Source organism: Colias philodice, chromosome 3 (genome assembly GCF_061535455.1).
Source record: "Colias philodice isolate Cphi_HAF_F1 chromosome 3, ilColPhil1 Martin Lab GWU primary, whole genome shotgun sequence".
Classification (NCBI taxonomy): domain Eukaryota; kingdom Metazoa; phylum Arthropoda; class Insecta; order Lepidoptera; family Pieridae; genus Colias; species Colias philodice.
The window spans coordinates 6,740,828-6,760,225 of NC_143088.1; the positions used below are offsets into that span (position 1 = coordinate 6,740,828).

The 19,398-nt window shown below is 31.2% G+C and overlaps 1 protein-coding gene across 5 annotated transcripts; it reads right to left on the reverse strand.

Moving 5' to 3' along the window:
• Positions 1-1,047: 1,047 nt before the first annotated feature.
• On the reverse strand, positions 1,048-19,242 carry ttk (zinc finger and BTB domain-containing protein ttk). 5 transcript variants are annotated; one of them, XM_089714389.1, is made up of 5 exons: positions 18,111-18,268; positions 15,780-16,845; positions 5,535-5,972; positions 5,185-5,448; positions 1,048-4,899 (listed from the first exon to the last, which is right to left on the reverse strand). In XM_089714389.1, the coding sequence occupies exons 2-5, from the start codon at positions 16,639-16,641 to the stop codon at positions 4,736-4,738; spliced, it is 1,728 nt and encodes a 575-aa protein (XP_089570515.1). In that variant the 5' UTR covers positions 16,642-16,845; positions 18,111-18,268; the 3' UTR covers positions 1,048-4,735. The 5 variants fall into 5 exon arrangements, with proteins under 5 accessions (XP_089570515.1, XP_089570514.1, XP_089570512.1 ...); XM_089714388.1 differs by lacking the exons at positions 1,048-4,899; positions 5,185-5,448; positions 5,535-5,972 and adding an exon at positions 6,176-9,366; XM_089714386.1 differs by lacking the exons at positions 1,048-4,899; positions 5,185-5,448; positions 5,535-5,972; positions 18,111-18,268 and adding exons at positions 9,513-14,975; positions 18,810-19,242.
• Between the last annotated feature and the right edge of the window lie 156 nt (positions 19,243-19,398).

The window sequence follows — 19,398 nt, forward strand, 5'->3', positions numbered from 1 at the left end:
ACAAAAATCATGGGGACAAGGGGAAAAAATCGAGAGTTGCAATCCCCTCTCTTTTACCACTCCAGGGGGTCATTTGACTAAGTACGGCTTCGGTTCCAAAATATTATCTAGCACTCAAAAGTACTATTAGAAGCAATGCCAACAAAAATTTTTTTTTTATTTTTTATTTATTGAAATTATTCTTACAGATTATTACAATAACTTAAGTCTAAGTCCCACAAAACTGCACATGTTCAACAATAATAATTGTTCTTTGTGGACCACCATTTTTGTACGGCACTGAGCGGTTTCTTATTATGTTTAATGGATCTATCGATGGTTAAGAATGCCGTACAAAAATACATGACTAAAATTTACCGAGTCTACCTGTACTTTTGAATTCTCATCTGCACTCAGTTGGACAGCTTACAAGTGACGGCATAGTGATGAATCTTATTATTTTATGCTCTTCTATCGTTCTAGATATGTCCCCTGGTGGTTCATTTGACCCATATTTTTTTCCTATGCATGCCGGCTTGTAGTCTAATCGTTTTTAAATTTCATTCCAATGTCGTGCGAACGAAAATGACGTGCGATCTTTGTTACAACCTGATTAAAAAGAGTATCTTTTACTTTTACATTTTACTGACCGAATGAATAAAAGTTGGTGATTCGACACTGCTTTATATCGATTTCAAAAAAAGGAAGCAGGTCCTCGATCAATTTGTCTGTATTTTTGGCTTTGTTACCTCATAACAGAGCTGGTGAACCGATTTTGATAATTCTATATTTATTTGAAAGCTGCTGCCTGGCATGTGGTAATCTAAAATAATTTGGTTTGTTTCATTGAGTTCTTAGAATTTGAAGGCGGTTTTTAGTTTTTTTTTTTTGTTAAAAAATAATTACTTAACTACAATAGAGGTTAAAACAAAAAATTATCGCAAGATAGGTACAACGAAATGTTACAGGTTGTATTTGCAATTATACAAACAATTATACAAACATTAGGTATGTAACATGTACCTACCTATATATGGAAATTCTGTTGGAAAAACATTAAGAGAAATGCCCAAAATATAAAGTCTAAAGTATTGAGTAAGTCCCTTAGTCATTATTATGCAAGTGAGGAAAATAATAAGTTGCACTTCAATAGACATTTTTATTACAGTTATTATCTGAGCCACAATCATCACAGGTTTCGTATATTTTAAATTTGACACATATTAAATAATAGTAATTAATAATTGATGATAAAATAGTTTTATTTACAATTTTGTTAATCTTATTATTTACATACAATTTTGTTTTCCGTCCATATCCATTATATTATGTACCCATATGTACCTATACATATGTATATGTAAAGGCGAGGTATCGGAGCGCGGAGGATGAAACGAAAAGGTTTAGTTTAATTTGTATACGTAGTATATTATTATTAGTCTGTGGTTTAATCGAATGATATCACTAAATAAATAACTCTTTTTGCGTACACTCTGTGTGTACACTAATATGATTGCCCGCCTCCTCGGTACAGTGGTTGACGCGTGAGCGTAACACCGAGGGGTCCTGGCACTCCTGGGTTCGATTCCCGGTGGAGACGAAGAAAAAAAAATGTCTTGGTCTGGTAGGACATAGAAGGCTGATTATCTTCTTGTCCCTAAAGAAAATCGATCAGTGAAACAGATGTATAATGCATCTGCCCCTTACCCCACTAGGGTATGGGACTTCACGAAACGATGTACCTAGTTACAAAATACGATAAATTGACAAAGTGTGTATTTTCGTAAAATTTCCGTTATGTTTTTTTTTTACATATTAGGAGTTCCTACCTTTAACATATATCTAGGTATGTGTCTTTTATATTTTATGAATGTGATAAAACGTATTATAGTTAAATTTCAATATTAAATTGTGCTTAACAGTCGAACAGTGTTTTGAGAACACCTACAATAAATATGTCGCGTGTAGATACCTCGCCTTATCCATATGTGACTATTACCCTTATCCCTTTCATTTATTAATTCAGGATTCAGTTTTATAGTGAATGTTATTTTCTGTGAAAATGATTTTGATAAATATGAGGACAAGACAAATAAACTGAATCCTATTAAATTTAGTAACTTTAATTCAATCTTTACGTTTCCTTATTAAATATTTATAATACGATACACCGAGTAAACTCTACAATTTATTTCAATTTTTCAGTACATGAAATAGATATTTATAACTTTATGTACGTTTGACCTGGACGAATAATTATATTAATAAATAATAATTATACAGTATTATAATATTCAAAAGTGTATGGACTAATTACTTACTTTAATAAAATAATCTGCATAATTATGCAGGTTTCCAATTTCTTATTCCACAAGAAGAGGCTAAATTGAAATAGATCATATTGATTATTCCAAAAGTAAAGAATAGTTAAATGTAGGTAGTTATTCTGCCAATCGCTTGGCTCTATGTATAATGATATCCAAATATAATAAGCATGTAACTACATAAAAAGACATAAACGTTATGAAGTAATAAAATAAAAAATATTATCCAATAGGTAGTTATATCTACTTATTAGAATTTTGAAAATATCTTTCATCTTTTAGGTACTTTCAAAATATTTTTGTATTCGTGTAAAAAAATATTAATTTTTGTTATCCAAGTAAACAAATATGTACATAAATGAGGTACCTTTGCAATTACAAATTTTCTTTTAGAATAATTACTGTATCCCAACTCAATCCGTCCAAACCAAACTCTATATTATTTTAATCATTTTATTGGTTTTAATCTTACATTTATGATATAGAACAAAATAAAATACATTTGTATCTTACCGTTACTTATTACCTATGTATTACCTCAAGATAGGTTATGTCGTAGGATTTGATAATTCTACGAGTAAAATAATAATAATTCATTGTACTTAATGAGTCAGTACGCTTATAAATATAGTAGACACCAATAACACGCATTTGGATAATTACTTTATGAATGAAAGCGCTATTATGTACCTACATTAAGTACTTTATATATTACTCGGTAGGTATTAGACACAGATTATTATTATTGAAACTACATAAGACATATTTTGATGTATCTACATTTAAAACATTTAGTATCGGTTATTATGTAACAGCCACTTGAAACACACAAAAGAGCATGACTTCAAAATTGTACTAGGCCACAGAACATTGATAGAAAGTTGAAACAGTAAACTCTATGCTAACCACTTTAAATATTTTTGTTTGTTCGCTCATAGTCCGTTGAGAGTTGTCGCACTTATGAAGAGTAGACTCCATAGTTTACTATGGAGACTAACATTTTACAGCGACAGCTTAGAATACATAATTAAAGTTTATAAATTATGTATTCTTAAAGAGAGAGTGGTCACGGGGAGACATATTCATTGTTACATGTTTAATAATAGCTAACTAAAGCTTAGTAGAATACATATATTTATTAATTAAAGTTTATATATGTATTCTAAAAGAGAGAGTGGTCACGGGGATAGGTACATATTCAATGTCGCCTATTTAATACCTAATAGATATCTAATATTTAAAGAAACGTTTTTCATGCGCTGATATCTACGTAAAATAATATGTACTCATAAAATCCCCGACGTATATTGATTTCTATTTGATAAATTCTTATAACTGTATCTCTACACGTTTATTCTCGCCCTACTTACGCGTTTGATTAACAACGCGCCGACCTTTGCCATCCGCACAATTCTGTATATACCTACCTATATATTCCGGAGGTGCTTATCGCGAACTTGAACTGTAAAAATGGAACATTACAGTTTAAGAATTAACTGCAGTTTAAGAAAAAATCTATTCGTTTTTAATTATTAAAAACGAAATCAGCTTAAAACTATAAGTTCCATTGAACATTGTATGTATATTGTATGTATAACACATGCGGGACACTTTGTACGGTGTACCTACGCAATAACACTTTGAAATTGGTATCTTTCAAAAAGTTTTTCTTTCAAAAAAAGCATAAACTCAAAGGTTATTCAATGTTTTATAAATTAATATCATTATCTACTTTGGAAACGTAAAATAATCTTGAAGCATCTAGCCACTTTAATAATATTGAAAATTCTTAGTTATCCCTGATTATCATAATTTTTAACACTGCATAATGTTATGTTGAAAAACGAATTTAAATTTGGATAATAATGGATGGTTAGATTTTTAACGTTCAATTTTACCGTACAGATTGAAAATAAAAAGGAACAGATATTATGTTTAATGTTAATTACCTAAGTAATTACCATACAAAATTACCTCTTTAATTAACAAAATTATAGATTGCATAAATATTCCTATTTTTCTTATGTTTTTCTTATGGTTTAATTTACATGAGATTACAAAAAAGCTAAGCGTTAAAAAAATATATCATCGGCGGTATTGCCATGCAATAGGAACTTTCACGTTGTTTCAGTTTTTCCGACTTTTTTAATATTTAATTGGCTTACAAAAAATATTTTCCATCTTAAATAATTCATTTAAAAATCAACTAGATTCTAATTAATACGCTTGCTTTCTAATAAAGAGCTGCTCTTAAATAATAATGCAAACAAAACATGAACAACTTGTAACAAGTAAAATCTAGTAAAATTTAATATTTGACACACTGTTGAATTTTGACACGGGTTTGGCACTAGTCATTGATTTGTAAAATTTAGGCCTGCAATTTATTGCAAGAGGAACATTTTATCCATGTTAATTTAAGAATTCTTATGTCATGAGTGCATCACAGATGTTCTACGGGAGTACGCACGTCGCGCTGGCATGTTAGCCCGACCTTCACATTCCTTGCGGACTCTGGCAATTATGTCAGCTACTAGTTTTTCTTCTCTGATTCTTTTTTCTTCCCATTCGCTTGCAGTTCGTACGGTATTATCACCTGGAAATATCCCAAACACAAATTATTATAATTATTATTTAAACAAAAAGGAGCTTCCGTAAGGAATTGAGCGAATCTTAGTGATTAGTGGGTAGATTAGTGGGTAGTTAGTGTATGGGCCAGGGTAAATAAAAAAATAAGCAGGATACGAGATATTATATGATATGCGGCGCGCCTGTCATTATTTTAATTTTATGAATGTTAATATCTTTACTTTTCAATACAGTGGGGGTAGTTAACCCCGAATAACCTCCCCTTTTTAACAAGTCAAACGAAGTAACCTACCCTTACTTTGTTGTCTGAATGTTTTTTTAGGTTCTGTATTCTTATTTTCCGTGGATTTTGTTGACTGTACAACCGTAGCAGTTTGATAATTCGGCACACTTGTCTTTGGTATTGACATTTCAGGATCGGTCTCATCTTTTATGTCAGGAGGAGGTTCTGCGACTGTCGTTCTACTTGAAATACTTTCAGCTTTCGTGTTAGTTGTAACTGGAGTAGAATCCGCTAAAACTTCGTTATGTCTACTCGATAAATGTCCGATATATCCTGAAACATTAATGTTTTATGACTTTAACTATTTTTCGGAGAACGACCTTTTCAAATATTATTATACATGTCATTATTATACAAACCTTTTCTGCTTTTAAAGTATACACCACATTGCTCACATTGGAACAACGGTGTTGGATTTAAAGCATTAACCGAATGAATTTTGTATTTGTGTCTGTACCAATGTGTACGGCTTTGCAATACCTCGCCACAGAGCTTACAGACGACTTTCCCGTCACTCCTTATCATATATTCTAGCAAGTCAGTCCTCACTGTTGGAGAGCTATTAGCAGCGTCTCCAAATTCTTTTTTATCACATTCATTACTTATTTGCTCTGATAGGAAATGTACACCTGTTTCGTCATTTTCACAGTCCATAACTTCCATTTCATGTGGATGATGTTCATTATATTCTTGTGCATAATTTGTAGAGTAATTATGATCTGTGTTTGTGGATAGGACCTCCAATGTTATTACTGGGAAATTACTGTCCACATCATCGTAATACGTTGTTTGATATGCTGAAATCGGTTATATTTTAATTAAACATAATTAACTCAGCAAGATACTTTAATTGCATTAAATATTTTAACAAGAAAATCTTACTGTTAGATTTATCTAAATAACAACCATAAAGGTCGTATTCGTGTTATTTTTTTCAGTTTATCATAAGTAATGTTCCGCTCAATAATACAAGGTATGTATAAAATGAAAACAAAATAAATCTAATTTTTTATTTATTCATTATTTGTAGGTAGTGTACATAATTCGCATTTAATTACTTATTGCGATGGTAAGATTCTTTTTCTTAAAACTACTTTAATATTGTTACATACAATATTTTAACATTAAAAGAATTTAGTGTTAAAGCTTTGCTATTTGCAATAATATTTATATTTATATCTATAAAACTATGTAATTCAGTTAAACTGTGGTAGTACGTGTTAATAACATTGATAAAAAGTATATCATCTATCGTAAATGTTAACTTACATAATACTTTAAGAATAGTCATAAATGTATGTACTTAACTCCTTTCCAATAATAAAATGTTATCGACAGTTCCTATACCAAGTCCGTTAAAAAATAAACAAACAAAAACATGTAGTAATTAAAAGAAGTTTTATCAAACAAAACTATAAAATAGATATTATATAATACTAAAATAAAGACGTTTAGAAAACTGTTGATAAATATCTATCTGTTCTTCAATTAAATACCCTTTTAATAGAATATAGAATTAATTAACACTTGCAAATTATATTGCACTAGATCTATTATATTATTAGATAAAGATAGACTTTATAAAAAACTCCTCAATAGATAGATAATTGAATGAACTTTTAAAGGTCCACACTTAAATTCTCATATACTTACCAACTTACAATACAGTCTAGAAACTTTAAATCCTGCCATAAAAATTAACGACTTGCAAAAATTACGATTAGGCCTACTCGATTTCCAAATGTAAGAATCTTCTATTCGATAAGGATTGGTAAGTTTTGAAAAGTGAGATGGTACGATAGTTGTTTTTCGTGAATGTATCTATAGATATTAAATGCAAAAATTCTATTAAATTAAAAATATTATCATTGAAATATTAATACCATGTGAACGAGGAAACATTTACCGTCATTCAAATAAAAGTGTGAACCTATTAAGTAGGAAAAATAAAAAATACAATTGCAGTAACTATAATAGAAAGAGATAATGAGATATCTGTTTGTACGTTTATACGTAATACTCATTGAAAACGATTTTTAATTGCTTTCGATTCCAGCGACATGCTGCCTAGCAGCGTGTAGGATAAAGTAAAGAGAAAATAATGACATTTTAACAATGAACATGACAGCTAACTTAGTTAGCACTAATATCACAAAATAAAATACTACAAAAGAAAAAAAAAAGAAATAAATAACAGGTTAACAGCTCGGACGCAATAAAAATTATAGACTCCAAGTTGTAGGTAGATCCTATCGTAGGTCGCTTCTTATAAAGCAGATAGACAAATAAAATGAAAAAGCCCTTTACACAGCTCCGGGAAAGAATTTGTGCGATTGACTGGCGCATAATATAATACCTAACTAAATTAAAAAAAAAACATCACACTGCAATTGTTAATACCTTAACGGTGAATATAAAATCTATAACGATCCAAGTTTATACATCCCCCACTATATACACAAACTTGAACCTATAACCTTAGATAAACTTATATAAAAATTGTGCGCAAAATCTAAAACACAAAACTCAAATAACCGATTTTAAGTAAATATATCTATACTATAATATACCTAGGTTATCAAACTTATATAAAATTGCTCGTTATAAACACTTTAACCATTAATAAACTTACCTACCATAAACAATAATGTTATATTTTAAAACGTTAACATAGTATTATCACCTAAATTAATGATATTTATATTTTTCCTTATCAATGGAAGAACTGCTGATTGTCGTTTTTAGGTTCTTTTGTGATAGAACCCTTTATACAATTATATAACCTACGAAAATTAAAAAAAAATGGAAACTGTTATACAAAATATTTGTGCTATGGCACTATTACATATGTTGATATTATCATTAGTAATAATAGGTATATTTGCTTAATTTTATACGATAACATATATGTATTTAAATTATTACAATGGCGAATAACTAAGAAAGTTTAGTAATTTCTAAGTCAGGTTTAAAAAGAGAGGAAACTTTAAAATATTCAGATTTTTAAAACGGAATATTATTAGGAAATTACAGTCTTTGGTTGCTAAATATGTGATTTTAACTACTACTTATTATCTGTATATATAAGAAGAATAATATAACAGAATTAAATACAATAAAGAACGTAAAACGTAGAAAATTTTCAGACTTCCTAAGCACCCGTCATTTCTATATAATATTTCTGTAAAAAATCTAAAATTTAATCGCCATAATTAAGGCGTAACTGGCCTTTATTTATTTTGTATAATTATTGTCTAATCCGCACAACCTTAATATTTTAAACTATTGAAACAATGAGCTCCAACAAACATTAGATTTTAAATGCATAACAGTATCATTGGAAATATAAAATGTATATTAAAATTCCACTCCAAAAATAGAACGACATGTACAAACTAATTAACTCTGGATACCTATATCTACCTAATAATTGCAAGAATATATTTTAAACAACTTAAGGCATTTTATAGAAGGCACTATGAATGTCTATAAAAGTACACTTGGAATTTTTATATTATTACTTAGACCACTGTATCTTCTAAGCCTGCGCGGGATCAGGAGAAGAATGTGGTATTGTACCTTGAGGTGAACCTGACCCCACAGTTTCCAATTTGATTCCAGATGGATCAATTCCATCAATTGGAAGCGGACCCGGTAATATGAAATATGTATTTGGCGGATAAACACAATCCTTAGGTACATAACAGTCGTGTGTCGTTTTCATGTGGTTCTTCATTTTATCTGGCCTGGAAAATTCTTTGCAGCATACAGGACAAGGGAAGACTTTTCGCTGTTGACCCTCATGATAGAGAAATGCGTGTCTCTGGAATGAATACTTATTTTTAAATGTTTTTTGTATGTTTTCCTTTGCACATTCTGTGCATTGATAAACGCCTTCGTTCACCGAAGCGTATCTGAAGAGATTTAGGCCTCTGACCGACATTTCCGTAAGTTGCTCCGCGGGGTCGTTGGAAGCTGAATTAGCTCTTCTCCGTATCCGCCGTCGAGCCGATGGTCTCTGGGCCTGATTACCTTGTTGTAAAGTGTTGTTATTTATTGAATCGTTTTGATATTCATTGGAAGTTGACGCCGACTGTGTTGCTGGATTAACGCGAACTTTCCCTGAAGCATCGTTGTAAGGTGATTGGAGATAAAGTGTGTCTTTACTCTCAAACTCTGGAGTACCACGTCCTGGAAAATAAAAACAATTTATAAAGGAAAGGGTAAGATGATTAATTAATGGTGAAAAATTATTTCTGCAAACAATAATAACAATAGCTTGTGATAATGTGCTAATAAAGGGAAATAAAAAACAAACCAAAAAAAAAACAACAACATAAAATATATTAAGATTTATTTGTTCAATGAGTAATTAATTACACCATGATAAAAAAAAAACAAAAAAGTGATTGAACTACTTCTTGAACGAGTTTGTCATAATATACCAAAAAAGAATAATGTCAAGAAGACAATATTAGCACCAAAATTTTTTTGTAATATCTAAATTTAAAACATAAAATATAGACATAGATCACAAACTCGCTCGTCGGAAGGACCTTAAATAAAACATAATATATTCAACTAGAAACAAAAAATTCTGATGAACGTAATAAGAAAATGCTTAATTTTTTTAATTCTATTTAGAGTCGAACATTAACTATATTTTATATACTACAATAGAACGGATCGTAAGAGAACAAACATGTAAACGTTACAAAATAATCATATTATCTAAATAATAAATTAAACAATTATTTAACAAAAAGTAAAGTTTCACTATGAATAAAAAATAGGACTCAAGGATTTGCATTTGGAACTGTTTCGGCAAGTTTTGTAGTAGGTACATATTAATGATATTTAAGTATAAAAGACGTAAATACACGTCAGCTTAGCTAAAAGATCACATAAGGTGGGTCATATAAATATATTGAAGGGCGTGTACATTGATTTTGCATTAAGCTTAAAATGATGTAGCTGCCTTTTGAGACTTTTAATTATAAAAAAGTAAATTATAATGTCATAGAATAAAATAACATAAAAAGTATAAATGAAACTAATTGTCCATGGATTTAAGGGATACAAGCAACAATTTGTACTGAACCAAAAATACTTTGTTCTCGCATAGCGTAAATTTGAGCAACATTGAAAGCATTTTAAACATAAAACCTAGCTCTAACCACACCATCTACAAAACGTGAGAGAAGTATCAATTTAATGATAACGTTACCTACCTGATCAGTCCTCTCTTCGTGACTACTATTTTTCTACAGAATAGAAAATTCACTCCTTTTTTACAACACAATTTAAAACTATAATATATTATAAATAACTTATTCTAATCTTTACTAATAACCCGTGTTGTTACTTTGCTACTATTATATATTTATTTAATATAAAAAATGAATTATTTGTTAATAGCATCGTTGCTGATATCACCAGTAAGATACACTTACACAGAGGTTAAACCATGGTGCCGTTGAATTATGATTTATAATAACCAATACGATAGCGACAATCAACAGTAGCAAATCTTTTATAAAACAATAAATAAAGTAGGTACATAGATAAGACAGTTAATATAATATAAGTACTTAAACTTCACAAAGAAAAAATCAACATCGAATAAGAGTGAACCACGTAATAAATAAAGAGGTATAAAACAAACAGTAACGAAGAAAATAAAATCAAAAAATAACATTAAGTAAAAATTAACTCTCTTTTGATGTAACTTTTATTTTTTTAAAGATTCTAAAAATAGTAATTAACATATTATTGTATACGATTGTATTTTGTTATATTAACAAATAATGCTATTCGTGTAACTTTCAAATCTAAATCTTTCTAAATTATTACAGTTTGCCTTCACTATTGTCTATGTGCACATAACAAAAAATATGGAATCAACATTTGGCTAACTTCTATTATTGAATATAATATAATAATTTGTATTAATTTAAACCCATATTTGTAAATCTATGTATATTTTGTTAAAGAGAGGTGTAAATATAAATATTTTATTACATTTCCGAATTGAAGAGTTATAACAAAACATTATGATCGTCTGTTCCCAAATTTATAAGAAGTTATTTTCATTATAACATTTATATTTGCACGTTATTGTTCCTTATTTAGTTAAGCGTGCCTGCGCACGATGTTATAGTTTTCAAATATATTTATTTATATAAAAAAAATATGTGCATATATTTCTGTATTATAATTAGAACAGTTACATAAATATCATAGTTGAGTGTATCTGTGTTCCCGCAAAACACTGCGAATCGCAACAAACTAATACATAACACCTCTCTACGCCAGCTAAGTAATGTAGATTTCATAAGCTTTACTTAGAGTAAAAGGAAATAACAGTAACTATTATAGCATCGTAAATAGGTACACAATATTGTATTTGATGCAAATTTAAATACATACTCTCTACTATTTTCATTAAAATTTGAAATATTATCGATAAGTATAATTAATAATCTTTAAGAAGCATAAATATTACTTTAGTATTTGCTCAAGATAAGTCTATATATGAATCGTGAATATGTCGTGATATAATCTAATATGTATATTACATAACGTTAGCAAGTAACAGTTTGAAAATAAATAGATATCTTTGTAAATAAATATACTATACATTCATTCTAGTTTCACAGAAGGGCCCCATTTCGTAGAGTTAATTTTAAAATTAACTAACTAGGGCTGCGTACATAGATATATTTGAAAATAACATTATCAACAAATAACATTTTGTTTAGGGACATCATTTATAACATCACATCATATGCGACATTTCTTAAGTTTAATTTAGCACCAATTGATGATATAGCATTTATATAAATAAATAAATTTCAATCAATATTAACATTTGAAACTTGTTTAAAAATAAATAATTGATGGATACGAGTTTGTTACAGAACCTACAATAATAAATTTATGTATACAATGCAATACATGTAAGGAACTAAGGGATTCAGATTCAAACATTAGACATTTAAAAAGAAAGTACTACGAGTTTAAGTTTCCGAAAATTAAAGTTTAGGCACTGGCTAAATTGACTATTGTAAGTAGATACTAAACTTCATTAGCCTCTCATTCAAATATTACTAATTTTCATCATTAAGTACCTATCCAATTTCCAAGATAAATTTTTCTTATAAATTTATGAAGGGTACAATAAATTCGTTATTTAATGTTTAATGAATTTAACAGTCTTAACAACGATTAAGCAGGCGAAATCGCCCTGTTAAAAATATTATAAATCGTTTTTATTCATATATCCTTTTTTAATTTCGAGTAACGTGGGAAACATGAGATGACAGTCCTAATTTCCTACAAATATTTAACTACTTGGGCCTACTTGGTTTCTATAATCCTAAGGAAGCTTCTTAAAATAGATTGTAAACTTTGAATAATGAAAATAAACAATTATACACAATATTCTTTGAAATTTCTTAGTCAACTAGTAGTCGAATTAACTTATTAATATAACAAGTAAAGGCACACTAATAGGCAAGCGTTCCCTGGACCTACAAATTACAAAATTTAAACGTATCGTTCTGGGTAAAACATCCGACTGATAAAGACAAATAATCAATAATTTCAGTAGGTACCTATTTGTTTTTGTAAGTATCTTGTAAATAATTGAACTAAGTCAACGTGTTCGCTACCGGTTTGGAAGACTACAATTGCATCTAAATATATAACCAAATAAGTACGATCCCTTAATTTATATTTAAGGCAATTTGACATCTAATTAAATAGAATTTACAAATCATCTCATGGTTCCTGTATTTAAACCTTTTCCAAAGCACCTTGCTAACATCACTTTAACAACAACGTGAAGTTGTGTCGTTACAAGTAATAACAATTTTTATTTTATACATTTCAAATAATCTTCTTTTTTAACATATTATATATACTCTTTGCTAGATATTTTAAGGATATATACATGTCAATATAATAATAATGGTATGTTCGTTATTTTATATAGGTAGTATAAACATTTCTACTTTAGTTTTATGATAGGTATTGTCTTTAACATATACTCATTCCTTAAACGGAAAAAAATTAGAATAAACATCCCCCTATTTAGTACAGGTTTTTGATTTTTCGATATAATAAAGATTAATAGCTGCAACATATCAAGGAACTGTATCAATGCTATATACTTGTTTAAATGAGGTTAGAGTAGTGTTATTCAACTATTAGCAACCGTGCTGCATTTATTTTGACAGAATAACATTTACAACCAAACCTTCCAACATCGATAAACTATTTTAAATTAATCTTAACAAACCTAGAAATTAAAATCATAGCCCACATTGAGTTATAACTTCAGAGAAGTTCTATAATGTATATTATATAACTAAGATCACTAAAAGGCAAGTTAAATGAAAATGCATTTCACACCACTACTATATTATAATGGCGATATTAGCCTTTTTGTAAGGATTATAGCCTCTGTAGTGTTACTTTTAATATACCGCTTAATAAATATCATATAATTTATAATTTACAAAAAGGCTCCGCCATTGGTATACTCGTAAAGTAAATTCTAATCTACACTAACTAATTCAGTTCAATGAGAATTGCATGTAATCGAATAAACTACGTTTGATTAAACGATCACTATGAGTAGTTACTTTGTACCCTGAAAGTTTGTAAGTAATAAAATTAAGTAACAAGTGAGTGCAAAATAACAAGTAAATTACAGAATTTGTTAAAATCTCTTTGAAGTTCAGCACTCTAAGAAACAAATGGAACAACATAAATAAATAGATAAATATAACAACGAACGATCAACGTCGTTCAAAATATCAACAAACTTATTGATAGAGGTGAAACTTAGAGCTCGAACTCCTACACGATTGCAAACTACCTACACGTTTTACTCGATCAAATTCTATTTTATCAGACAAAATTTAATATAACTTACACATAAAATCAGATCTTTTCGTCTAATCGTGTAAGTAACATGAGTATAATTTTCCATACAAATAATTAAGACTCTTGCTTAGCCGTTTGCTCATTGGCATTCGGTTGATTTTTGTGTATTATTTTTAAATGTGCGATCATGTTGTCTTTGCGGGTGAATTCTTTGAAGCAAATGGGGCAAGGGAAGACTTTAACGTCTTTTTTGTGAGAAGTGACATAGTGTCGACAGAAATTGCTTATGTGAGTATATACCCTCGCACATATTTTGCATCTGAATACATTCTCGCCTTCCTTAATGCAGTAATCCCGCACCGACTCGTTAGTTTCCTCATGATAGTTGCCGACATTGCCTATGTTATTCTTCCTAATTGGAGAAGGAAATATGCGATGTTCCCAATTAGTTTGGGATAAGTCTGCCACTTCGTTGTTAGCCATGTTGAGGTTGTTTTGTTCCAACTCTGCCGCGAATAATTGAGTGGCAAGGGCTGGCATAAGAACAGTTTCAGGAGGGAATTTATCAAAGCTATTCAAAGCAGGGTTCAAATTAGATAAGCCAGAGAGTTGGTTGAACAGAGTTCGAGCTCTAAATTTTGACATTTGAGGAAGTATTTTTTTACTATTCTTTGGTTTTAAGTTACGACCTAGCCTGTTTTTATCATCTGTATCTTTCAACGGGCCGTCTCGTGAATTAGAATTTTCTCGGCTTCTGTCTGGATTATATTTATACTCTATGGGTTCGTTGTATTCGTCTGTGCCTTCCGTAACAGTTTCTTGTTTAATTGATCCATTTTCGATAGAAAGCACGGGACCGTTTGACGGATAATTTGGTTGTGTTTCCTCTTTGGGTACTTTTGCGGTATCTGAAATAATTTAATTGATTCTTACTGTCTATGCAGAGTTATGACGAGTTTAAAATTGAATGGTATGTTTACTTTTTCATGATTCTATTTGCATATGGAAATATTTTAGCGTAGCAAAAAAATAGATTAGAATACAGACACTATAATATTTCCAATTTGCTTTATGTGAAGGAAAGCTATTGGGAATAAGCCTTGTTTGTTTTCCCTTTACTCTACGTTATATATACTTGTTTAAGGAAGTTATAAGAATGAAATGTTGTTACTCAATTATACCACACCGAAAATGCCCCTGGCCATTCCTCTAATAGCTCTCCCCGAAAGCAGAAAAGCAAGCAAAGAATTCATTCTTTTATGGAAGAATAAGCATTTATCTTTCGATACGAAAAATTTTATAGATTATCACTTACCCCGTTCAGAAAAATAAATTAAATATAATATAATCATTAATAATCACTTCACTTTTCACTTATATTTTTAGATTTTTAACATCAAAGCTTATATCCCATTAGCTTTTCTTTAAACTATTTCTCTTTTCATATTGTTCATCTTTTCTAGCGGTGTTAGGTAAATGGAAGGGAAGATTACATTTGTATTTACAATAGATAAGCGAGTACAAGTCATGATTCGTTAAATTCTTTTCGCGATGTTTAATGTTTGTAGTACATGAAACCGTCTCAATAACAGTATCTACCAATAACGTTGCATACAAGAATAGCAATAAATTAGATTAAGAATTATAAGAGTATAAAATTACTATCATAAATCGTTACTATCACCGTGTATGTGCATTATCATAGTACATACCTGCAGATTCGGAGTCTTTGCCTGAATTCGGTGCTTCGTTGGATTGAGCATCATCGCCTTCATCTATCATGAGAGCCTCCCCTCCATCCTCGCCACCCGAAGTTGTGCCATCCTCTGGGTTGAAACCGTCCATCGACATCTTGACCTCTAGCATTTCAGGTGAGCCTCTTATCAACTGGTCTCCAGCTCTGTTTGTTGAAGCGTGGGATGCTGATTCTGGGATGAACTCTCCTGGGGGACTGGCGGCGGTATTTAAAGCATCACTTGAACTTCCACTCAGCTTCCTTGGTCGACCCCTTTTCCTCTTCGGTTGCATTAATGCATTACCCAATAAAGGCATGAGCAAGTTTGGAGGGGCACCTCCACTTGGAATTCCCGACGCGGGCCTTTTTTGATGCATGTAAGGATGTATTCTATGCAATTGCGGTGGTGGTGTATGCGCAGAGTTATTAGTTTGTTGTTGTTGTATAAGTGAATTTGTAAGCGCTGGAATATCGCATTTCTCCTCATTTACTTCCGTAAGGCCTTTTATTCTTAGGCTTTCAGCTACTTTTAAAAATGCCGTAAGCCGTTCTTGATCAACACTTACTTCTCCTCGGTACATGAAGTCCAACAAACTTTTCATGTCTGAATAAGGTACATCTTTTAGTATAACAATAGGATGTTTCTCTTGGTGATTTACGAAAAGGGCTTGAAAGTATGGGCTACAAGCCGATAAAACCATTTTGTGTGCTTTAAGCAATTGGCCATCGACAGCCAGTGTCACATCGGTAAACGTCTCTGCATGTAATAGTTGATCAAATACGGACAGCATATTTGACTGGTGGTTGTTCCACCTCAAACAAAATCTTTGCGTAGCCATCTTTAATCAGTATTATTTCTTTGGAAGATATAATTAATACCACTCAGGCTTAAGAGCTATATATATCAACAATATCTCTGTGTATACATAAGTATTCTCTCTTGTTCCGTGAATAATACAACAAAACTTTAACAATGGATAGTGTTTACTTTGAAGCCATTTTTATTTTCTCATAGTGCTTTTGTGTGACGGGCGCGAGAGGACCTGGAAAAGGGGATAAAAACTAAATAAGTATACAAAGCAGTAAATAATCTAATAATGATAGACAACTTTATTCGAAGGCGTGGCATGTTTTGAATTTAAAATTTTTCCTATGTGGGATGGTGGGTACCTAATTATTTTAAACTATATACCTAATTACCTAGGTACGTATAAAATATTAAAGTTCCTTCAAATATGATTTTGATGGACATTTTATAGATAACTGTTGTTCGATTTCTCTAGTATCGTGTTAGAAGAAAAAATTTATGTACTATTATTATGGCATGTGAGCAATCAGCAAAGTTAGGTGTTATCTGTCACGCGATATCCTCTGAGGACTGTGTCTGAGGATGAGCACGCGAAATATGACGGATATGACTTTTCTTGTGGTGGCAAAGATAAAGCGGCAAATAATAACATGTTGCACATAGAGTACCTATCTATGTGCAACATTAAAACATGCATTAATTCCAGAAATAAATGAATGAAATAAAATAAAATATTGCGTCGACTAAATAAATACAAAAACAAACGTTCAAGATATTTATAAGTATATGTAAATATTCATTCATAATATTTTGGAAAATAAAATAAAATAATTGTTTATCAATAAACCATACATTATCAATAAATTATGTTCCGAAGTAATTACTTATTTTCTAATTAATATAAATGCCAATTAAAAAAATAAACTGAAATGAACATCTAGGCATTTATTATACTGTCATGAAACAGTAAATGCACGTTTCACGTTTGTATCCTTTGTAGATAGATAGACCTCAGTCCTCATAGATTGATCAAGGTTAAAAATCGAGGGCGCCTCTAGCGGCGGCGGGAGGAGAATCTGTGCAGCGAGCGCACTGCAGTAGGAAAACATTATACGTGTTATAGTTTGTATGCATATACAAATATTTCAACGTTACAGTGCAATCAAAATATGTTCAATGGATTAAGTGTAATAAATTAATTGTCCACTAGCAATCAACGCATCGTTGTAAACAATTTCTTATTAGAATCTTATTGGATACATCGGATATATTTAAAGTATTTTAAACCACTATTTGCTTTACATCCACAGGTGCTGACCACAAATGTTATCGCGGTATAAACGGGCGCACGAATTATTACTACGCACCCAGTCGAGCGCGTTACATTACGTCATCACAATGGCATTATTACCTACGATATCCACACTAAATCGAGCGATACGACGCGATAAGAACAAATTGAGAATAATTAAATCACTGCACAAACATAAGTAAACGTACCACACGTATCTGCACTATAATCAACTCGACCCTTTTATGGGAATGAGAATCAGCCCTTCCGCCATAGTCCGAGTCCGCGTTTACGTCGCACCCCGCTCACCCGACGACTGACGGTCGCAACCCCGCGCGGCGAATACCGACTCGCTGCGCGGCTCGAATATCTCTCACAAAAAATACGTCGTCATCATCGAAATGGCGGCAGCGGATATATTCAGCGCAGGGTGCACGGTAAAATATTGATTTATTGAAATTTATTGATTTCCTCTCGCGTTACTGAGATCGCCCTTTGATAGTCTATCAAACTTATTTTAGGGTACCTACCTAGATGAAGACTATGATTATGATGATTGATGATGAATAAAACGATGACTAAAGCGTTTAGGGTGTGAGTACCGGTAATGTACTGCCGTTAGCTACCAAGGACCCGATTTTTCAACTTCAAAAAATAATTCGTCAATTAAACTTCTAACGTGTTATTATGAGCTCTATTTAAGACATAAGTCTCATACAATTTCCACAAACAGATATCATTCGATATTTTGAATGAAATAATTTAATTTTAAAATCAAAATAAAAACAATAATAATAATTTAAATTTAAACTAGGGTGAACGATACCTTTATCCTTATACATATATTTCATATAATAAATTAAAGGAATTATTGGGTAATAGATGGTTAAAAGTCGTGTACAGCATACCTTTATGATTGTTTGTTCAAGGGATGAGTTTTCCACGTGAAAAACATTAGTCCATTCGCACTGTCGCCATGTCAGCAGAGTTTTCTATCTCCCTTGCTCACGGGCGGGGTGGATAAAGCGCCTCCGTTGTTGCGATCACCGCCGGAGATGACCGAACTTCGCCACTTTTCGCAACCGTACGAACTCGACACCGAATGGAAAATAGACCGCGGGGCGCACTTATATTTTTCAATCAAAATAACACTTTTCAAACACTGCCGAAATATAATAAAGTTACAATAAAAATCATCATTGATTCGCGTCACTTTTTCCGAGCCATTTATATCTTGGATAATTTAAGACTATTAAAAAAAGTCAAGGATGTAAGGATTGCGTCCGAAAAAAGTCGCGCACGATATGTAACTCGGAAGTGTTTTCAATAAAAATGGCCTGCCGCCTCGGCGGGAGGAGTGGCAATGGGCAATGAGGTCGGTACCCTCTCTCTGGCACCCGCGCTCGCCCCTCCCTACCGCTTCTCTTCAACACAGGGTTAGAAAGTTTCAAAAGTGAATCGAGGCAAACACTTGGCTCACCAATCATTCCCGGAGGA